An 8,981-nucleotide genomic window follows, 5' to 3' on the forward strand; every position below is an offset into this window, starting at 1 on the left:
TATTTATAACACACAATTAAATTGATAATTAATGTAATAATCAGAGGAGTATCATTTGCACAAAAAAATTTTGAGGACATTTAAATTTTTTTAATAACGGTTTAATAAAAAAATAATACTAATAAATAAGTTAAATTAAATTAATATAATTTATAAACAAGAATTACAAAATATTATCATTGGTACTTTCACTATCACCATTTTTCTAACATTTATTGTCTAGTAAAAAATATATCATAAATGTTAATAGGTACTACCTACCAATAATTTCATATATTATCTCAAAAGTTTAATGTATATTGTATTTTATTCAGAAAGAGTTCATTTATTTTATGATAAAGTACTTGTTATTTATTTGATGACTGTTGTAATTTCATTATCATGTATTGTGTGAAATTTTGTTTTTAATTATTTTATAAGTTATTTAATTAAATATTGTATATTTAATATATATTTTTATCTAAATAAAAAAATATGTCAAAAATTGTAGTTGTTGGTTCTTGTGGTACTGATTTATTTTTGTAAGTATTTATTTTTATTTCATTCATTTATTATTTTTCATTTAAGTATTTATTTGTTTTTTTTTAATCAAATACAATTGTTGATGTTTCTATTCAAGTTTAACAACAACAAAATAATAGTATCATAGATTTAAGTGTAAAATTACAGCTGATTACCATATTATTAATTGTTGTGATTATCTATCATATAATTTTTTATTCTAGTTTTAAAAAAATCATATTAATTATTAATCTTTTCTATAGTTAATTTGTTGAATATTGATATAGTTCTGAATTAGTAATAATTTTTATAAGTAGTAGTATTTATTTTAGGAAACCTACGACTACCTTCCTATTTTCCTTTAAAAATATTTTTTAAGTACTTATTATTTGGATTTATTCATATATATATATATCAGAATGTAGTTAGGTTATTAAATTAAGTATTCTCAAAATTTCAAATAGGTATGAGGTATTCATTTCACTATATCCTTTTAGTGCATTTTTAAATAATATTTTGTGTAGTATTTAATTGTTCAATAGTAGATGGGTAAGCCTATCTCCATAAAACTATACTGTAAAATAACACTGACTATACGAATGCAAAATTAATACTTTGTAAAGTTCACATACTTAAAATAAGATTTAACTCTTTAAAAATTAAAATTAAGAATATATTTAACTTGTTTGTATTTTCCATTTTATATCCTCATAAAAATAAAAACCTGGATATTTTACATTATAAACATGGTTTAGTGTAAAACAACTAAAACCACAATTCCCTTTTCTAGAACATAAAGGTAAAAGATTTTCCAAAATAATTATTTTGTAGGAATGACATTTTAGATAATGCAAATTTCACAAAAACAATTTTCTTTATATTGCATAATAATTAATTTTACAACAGGCTAATTTTTCATTTAAATAAAATTGTGTTATGCCACCAATTCAAGATTAATAACATTTTTTTCCTTAAAAAAAAAATCAGTATCATCTGCATATGTAAGAACTTTGTCTACTAAACTATGCTCAAATAGACATATATCTGAAAGATACCATATAATTGATTACACATGTTAAAATTTCTTTCAATACCATAGTTTGATGGCAAGAATTATTAACTTTCTTTGAAGTATGATTTTTATAGAATATTGATTTGTTATTTTCATTAAAAAACACTAATGTTTTCTAAATTATATAAACTGTAGATTCTTTTTCAAAATATTGATTTTTTATTTAAAAAAAAAAAATGAATCGCAAACAGCAAAAAATTTTATTCCATAATTATTTCCAGTTTATTATGTATCCAAAAAAAATCTGATCACTTACCAATAGAAGTAATTTTTGTATATTCTATTACTTCATAATTAATCATAAATTATAATTTTTTATACTTATAGCTACACTTCAAAACTGCCTACTCCTGGACAAACTATACATGGTAAACAATTCTCAGTAGATTTTGGTGGTAAAGGAGCCAATCAATGTGTTGCTGCTCAAAAATTGGGAGCTGATACTGTATTTATTGGCTGTGTATGATATTTTACAGTATATGTACATGGTTATATTGTAATATTACTATACTAAGAGAAATATCATATTAGAATATTTATGATAAAAAAATTTTATTTACCATTTAGATCCTGGTATTGAATAATTTAGATGGTAAATAAAATTTTGTAAAAATACTCTTATGAGGTATTGCACTTAGTGTAGGATTAATAATGTTTATTACAAAAGAATTAAAATTAATGTTACAGGTAGGAACTGATATTTTTGGTAATGATATAATAGACAATTTTAAAAACATTGGTGTTGATACTACTTATATTATAAAAAAAGCAAACGTAGACACGGGAGTAGCTCAAATTAATGTTACTGATGATGGTAAATGTTGTAAATTTAATTTATTTCTTTAATCATTTATAATTATAGCCTAGCATTCATTTTTAATATTTAGGTGAAAATTATATCATTATAGTGGCTGGAGCTAATGGAACTTTGCTACCAGCTGACATAGATAAAGCTGAAACATTATTTCATAGTGAAATTGGTGTTGTAATATTTCAGTTTGAAACTCCATTAGAAACAACAGAATATTTGCTAAACAAATTATCTAAAATTAATAATAGATGTGAGTAAGATTTAACTACGCTTAAATGATATGTTATAGACAGATGGACTTGTATTTATGAATACAAGTGTATTCATCCATTGAAGGTAAGTGACAAAGTGTTAAGTTATCACTGTTAAAGTTCCCGTATGGTCACCCATGTAGGAACCAAAAATGACAGTGCATTTGGACATCATTGTTGATAGCCTCTGATTATTTCACTGTGCCACATCACACCTCATATTGATGGTGTGTAGCAATTAAAACATGAATACATAAACTATTTATCTTTTGTAAATGTTTTTGAGTACGAGTTTGACAAAAGAGAACACGAGGTAGATGAAATGAGGAGGTCAGTGACAATAGGCGTGGACGTGATTGGAGAGGTGGAGAGTTTTAAGTATTTAGGGTCAGTTGTGCAAAAGAGTGGTGGTATTGACGAGGATGTAAGACACAGAATTAAGTGTGGGTGGTTGAAGTAGAGAGAAGCGTCTGGCGTCTTATGCGATAAAAGAATACCAATGAGGCTGAAAAGTAAATTCTACAAGACTGTAGTGAGGCCACCTATGATGTATAGTTCAGAGTGTTAAGCGGTTGATAAGAAGTAGAGCAAAGATGAGAATGCTTAGATGGATGAGTGGAGTGACTAGAAAAGATAGAATAAGGAACTAGCATATAAGAGGGAGTATAGGTGTAGTGTCAATCGTGGATAAGATGAGAGAAAATAGACTTAGATGGTTTGGTTATTTTATGAGGAGAGAAGAATCGGAAGCTGTAAGAACAATTATAGAAATTAATGTTCAAGATAGAAGAGGTAGAGGAAGACCAAAAAAGATGTGGAGGGATGCTATTGAATGCGATATGAGGACAGCTGATGTGAGCGTAGATGATGTAGGAAATTGTGTCAAGTGGAAGTTAAGGATAAAGGTGGCCAACCCCAAGTAGTTGGGATTAGAGCAAGGAAGAAGAAGAAGATCTTTTGTAAATGTTTTTAAAGAAAATTATTTCATTTATTAAGTATTTATAAGTTTTTTGCACAGAAGTCAAATTGATTTTTAATTAAGATTGTTAAGATAGGTTTAGTATGCTGTGCAATATATTAAAATAGAAAAAAGCCAAATAGTCAACTTAAGAAAATATTTAGTTTTTAATGTTTTTACAATCTTTGATTTAATTAGTATTATTTATGATCTCCTTGAATTTATTAAGTTATTTAAAATAATTTAAAATATCTGCTGTTATATTTAATGGCGTGTGAATTTATATTTTATGTTACTACACTAATTTAAAATGTTTAATTATTCTAGGCTGTAAAATTGTAAATGGTGCTCCAGCGTATTCAAATTTGCATAACAAAATATTTCAACTAGCTGATATATTTTGTGTTAATGAATCTGAAGCAGAAATATATACAAATGAAATAATAAAAATTAATAGTATTGAGACAGCTAATCAAGCTTTATTTTTACTTTTGAAACAAGGATGTAATACTGTTATCATAACATTAGGATCATTAGGTGCTGTTTTTGCTTCAAAAAATAACTCTGAACCTCAATGGGTCCATTCACCAAAAGTTACTAACCCTATTGATACTACTGCAAGTTCAACTCGTAAATTATTCAATAATAATGGTGGAACTAAAATATTGTTTTTTTTTAAATTTTACTCTAAAATTACTAAATATTTTACTATAATTTTGTAAATAAACTTTCGAGCATTAAAAATCATCCAATTAGAAAATTAATTAGTTTTTAGTTTTAGTTGTTATAGAAATGGGCAAGACCTATAGGTCCATTGTGTACACCTCCTACCGAATTATATAAATTTAGTTTCTTCACATAAATGTTTACACTGAAGTTATGTTGCTATTGTTGAATACCTAAGACTAAATGCAGGATGTCCTTCTAGGCCGCACCTTTATGTATTCAAAGAGTCCTGTCTCTCTAGCAAACTTAAATATTTTTTTGTGTTTTAGGTTTTTGATATCTTCTTTTCTAGGAAAAGATTTTTCCAAATGTTTAGATATTAATGTGGCCAAGTTATAACATTCACACTTAATGTGAAATGAATCTTCCTCTTCTTTTCGACACTTTCTGCACAGTGGTGATTCTATCACTTCCATTGTATAGAAATATTTAAGCAGATGACCATGTCCTATTAGTAGTCCAGTAAAAGTACACATTTGATATCTAATCATGTTATTAAAATCCCTCAGTAACTTGATAATACCATATTTTCTTGTGTTCTCTACACCAGTAGAGAATCTGGGTAGTACTTTGAAGGGTTGCTCTGTGAGTCTTACCACTTGTTCTGGTACAACATAGGTGTTTTCTGCACCTTTCCTTGCTAGAAAGTCTGCTTTTAAATTACCAGTCACAACACTGTGTCCTGATACCTATCCCATTGTAAATTTATTAAATTTTGCTAGTGATTCTAAAGTTTCCCTGCATTCAAGGACTAGCCTTGAATTCACCTGGTTATTACTAAGTGTCTTCAGAGCAGCTTGACTATTACTTAGGATAATTATGTAACTTTTCTTGAATACTAATAGGTTCTGGGCTTCTCCTAGTATTGCCATTATCTCTACTTAAAACACAGAGGGTATTGTTTCCATTGACATGCTGATATTTATGGTTTTAATCCTCAAATGCTATAACCTTTCCTAATTTCTTGGAGCTGTCTGTATACATTACAAACCCTCCTTTCTTAGTCTGGTGGTAAATTAGTTAATTACTAATTTTCATTTATTACTGTAGTTTAGGATTTGTTATCAACTTATCATTTTATTTTTTAGATAGCTGTTTAATGTGTTATATAACATGTAGGTTATTATGTATGTTTTAAATCTATAGAGTAATAAATAATTGTAGTTTACCCTATATACTTTAGCTATAATTCATTTGGCTGAGGTTAATTTGAAAAATATTTATATTCAACTTTTACTATTGTTACAGTTAATTTATGTCTAGATCAGACAACCCAACTATAAAATATAAATGTAAATTTACATCACGTAATATAAATACTATGTATATATATATTTTTTTTAAAAAAGTCAATAAGCACCAATGAATACTTTACTTCCACCTATGTTAAATTATTAAATAATACCTTTCAATTATTAAAATGAAATTTAATTTCAGGGTGCTGGAGATGCCTTTATAGGAGCTTTAGCATATTTTATTGTCCATAAGCCAAATTTAGATTTGTATGAAAAAATTAAGAGAGCATGTACAATAGCTTCTATTACAGTGCAACAAAAAGGTACCCAAAAAAGTTTTCCCAATAGAAATACTTTACCAAAATATTTGTTTGATTAAATTAAAATTTTTCATTCTATTATAATATTCAAATTTGTGTAACTTAATACTTATAATAATTCTTTATAAATTAGCTTATTTAAAATGTTACGGTAGTATACCATGTAAAATATTTTTATTGTTACATTTTTAATTCAATAATTTTGATGATATATATGTTATTAATATAGAATAAATGTAAAAAAAATTTATTTTACCTTTTATTGCTTATTTAGTTATTTTTGGCTTTAGAACTTTTAGTTTTTCTATGGTCATTTGGATTACCTATAAACTACTGTAACGCATTATTTGAGGGGCCCACATGAATTTAGACCTTAAATGTTTATAAATCTAAAACACAATTTTAATAGTATCTAAGGGGTCAGAAACTTAAGTTTAGGATTGAAGATATTATTTATTTGTTTTAATTTTATAATGCACATATTCAATGTTTAATTTTGTGTAAATATTTTATCATTAATTAACCCTCAACTTTTGATCTACCATTGAGTATTGAGAAATATTCAGTGGTTATAATATATATTCATTTACTATATGTAGTATTAGTTTTGAAAATAAAGGGGCAGACTATCCATTTTTAATTTTGTGTACCAGTACTAGATTCTAAGTGATTTCTCAATAAAAAATTATCATCAAATTTTGTACTTAGTTTTTTAACTATGCACAGTTATGATTTCATAAAACTCACCCCAAAAATATTAATTGAGCTTATGCAGCTTTTATAATGGTCATCCAATAATTATTTTTTAAATTTTAACAATTGGTCACAAATTATAAGTATATGAAAAGAACAAAGGATGGCCAACTTGTTATTCAACAAGTTGTAAACTTATAAAACTATTGAAATACTAGTAATCAAAAGAATACTTTTTGAACGTATTTGTATTTAGAATATAAAATACTTTTTAATGTAACATGCGTTTAGAGTCTTATTTAAGAATTTTATACCATAGGCAATTAAGAAAATCTTAACCAAAATTTCCTTAACAATATATTTTTGAAAAAAAATATCAATGAATTATGCACTTTTATCATTAAAAGTACGCATAAAAAAACATTCATTCGTAGACATAGTTTCATTATTTTTTTTATAAACTTTTCATAGTAATAATCGTAATTTTATATCATTTTATTAATACTTATATAAATTCTGTAAGAAAAAATGAGTAATGAAAATTTTGAGAAAATCAAAAAAACTCTTTATTTTAGTATTTGAATACGTATTCTGAATACATTTAGCCTGCTGTATTTAAATAGGTATTCAATAAACATTTTAAAAGTATCTTAGACAAGTTGTAGCTAACATCTCGAAAAACAGTTCAATATTTTAAAAATAATACACATTTAGAGAATATATGCAAAATATGGAATTGTAAACTTTCATTAGTTATATCAAATTAATTTAATCACAATTATGTTATTAGAACTTTATCGTGCATTTAGTATTTTTATTGATATCTAACTAAGTAATAAACAATTAATTTACAAAAAACTTCATAAAATTAAAGAGGATTTGCAATTTATAAATTCACATTGTTTTATTTTCATTTGGTTACAGTTCCTAAATATATAACAGATTGATAAATAATAATAAAGTGATTTTTTAGCTTCGATGCGAACCTGAGAAGGTATTGGTTTTACTATGTGTTTTTTTTTTGTGTCTGTTACCTCTTTTTCTCAGCTTTTCATCGAACGGATTTCTTTCAACGATACGTCAAAAGATCACAAATCGTATCTAGTCGAAGACATTACCCTCTAAAATTGAAAAAATTACCCTCGTTGCCCGTAAATGGGGGAAACCTTCAAAAAAATTACAAATTTGAAAATCGCTAATTTTCGACATTTTTTCAATTTTTTTTACTTATATTGCCATAACTTTTTTAAAAATAAACAATTCAATATAATTTTTTTTTATATAGATGCATATCATTACCTTTCATTTGGTATATATTTTTTATAAATCTGAACCTTTATTTGCCCACAGGGGGGAATTTAAAATGACAACTTCTTCACAAAAAATTTACTTTTTCAACTTAACTTTTGAAAGTGTTCCGGAAAGTCTGACACTTTTATATATATCACAAATTAAAACTAATGTAATATAGTTTATCATGGAAAAATAAATTTCGGACTTTATTTTGTCTTCACGGTGAAAATGATTACCAAATGCTATTTTCGTGTGAAAATTCTCGATTTTATTTTTTACTTTTTTAACTTTATAATGTTATAACTTATTGAAAAGTGTATGGATCAACACAATTTTTTTATAAGAAATAATATTTTTTAATAATCCCTTTTTCATTCGACATACTTTATCTTAATCAGGATATTAATAAGGAACTAGTAGATCATGTAGCTTTTGAAATAATCCACCAATTTTTTAAAATTAAACAATATCTAAAGATTTGCATCGAAGCCTTTTTTTTTTATAGTGATTTTAATCACTGTCAGATATCATTATACTTAATCCAACTATATCACGTCACCACTGTGCCGCGACCCCCTTGTGCTGGGTTTTTTTTACGTTAAGAATAAAATATTTTATAGTTCGTAAATTTATGATACTCTTAATGTTGGAGTAGAAATATGAAGTTGTATTTTAAACGTTATAAAATTTTCTAGACATTCTAGTTTTTTTTAGAAGGTCTAAACTTAGTTATTTTTTTTTTAATAAATAGAATTATAAGTATTGTATGAAATGTTTTCAACTGTGTTAGTATTTTCATAACATACAAGATGATTAATTACATTTCGTAAGACAATTTAATCAATCATTCAATTTTATTATTATGAAATACTAAAACAATTAGAAGTAATAACAAATAAAAAAAAAATAGGTATACTATATTTTTCCATGAGAGTTAGAAAAAAAACTATTTACAATATTAATGTAAACATTACATTAAAGATAAGTATGAAAAACAAGTAATATATTGTATTTTACTAAATTTGATTTGATTTGTCTACTAATAATATTAAAACTCGGAGTTCTTTAAATATAGGTCTAGTTTCATGTAGATTTATGTGATTGTTAAATTAAAAAGCTAT

General features: G+C 25.4%; 1 protein-coding gene across 3 annotated transcripts; it reads left to right on the forward strand.

Moving 5' to 3' along the window:
• The first annotated feature begins 342 nt into the window (after positions 1–342).
• On the forward strand, positions 343–6,129 carry LOC126905792 (ribokinase-like). Of its 3 annotated transcripts, none has more exons than XM_050685849.1 (6): positions 343–521; positions 1,901–2,033; positions 2,261–2,387; positions 2,461–2,634; positions 3,921–4,210; positions 5,757–6,129. In XM_050685849.1, the coding sequence occupies exons 1-6, from the start codon at positions 475–477 to the stop codon at positions 5,931–5,933; spliced, it is 948 nt and encodes a 315-aa protein (XP_050541806.1). In that variant the 5' UTR covers positions 343–474; the 3' UTR covers positions 5,934–6,129. The 3 variants fall into 3 exon arrangements, with proteins under 3 accessions (XP_050541806.1, XP_050541807.1, XP_050541809.1); XM_050685850.1 differs by having other exon boundaries at positions 3,921–4,223; positions 5,757–5,925; XM_050685852.1 differs by lacking the exons at positions 343–521; positions 1,901–2,033 and adding an exon at positions 2,040–2,165.
• Positions 6,130–8,981: the final 2,852 nt, after the last annotated feature.

The sequence above is a fragment of the Daktulosphaira vitifoliae genome, unplaced genomic scaffold (assembly GCF_025091365.1).
Source record: "Daktulosphaira vitifoliae isolate Bord-2020 unplaced genomic scaffold, ASM2509136v1 Scaffold_4, whole genome shotgun sequence".
NCBI classification, from domain to species: Eukaryota; Metazoa; Arthropoda; class Insecta; order Hemiptera; family Phylloxeridae; genus Daktulosphaira; species Daktulosphaira vitifoliae.

Bases quoted from the DNA above. Each gene is read 5' to 3' on its own strand.
- LOC126905792 (XM_050685849.1), top strand. From the start codon at position 475: ATGTCAAAAATTGTAGTTGTTGGTTCTTGTGGTACTGATTTATTTTT. The intron at 522-1,900 runs GTAAGTATTTAT...TTATACTTATAG, and splicing joins TGTGGTACTGATTTATTTTT to CTACACTTCAAAACTGCCTA. The intron at 2,635-3,920 runs GTGAGTAAGATT...TAATTATTCTAG, and splicing joins ATCTAAAATTAATAATAGAT to GCTGTAAAATTGTAAATGGT.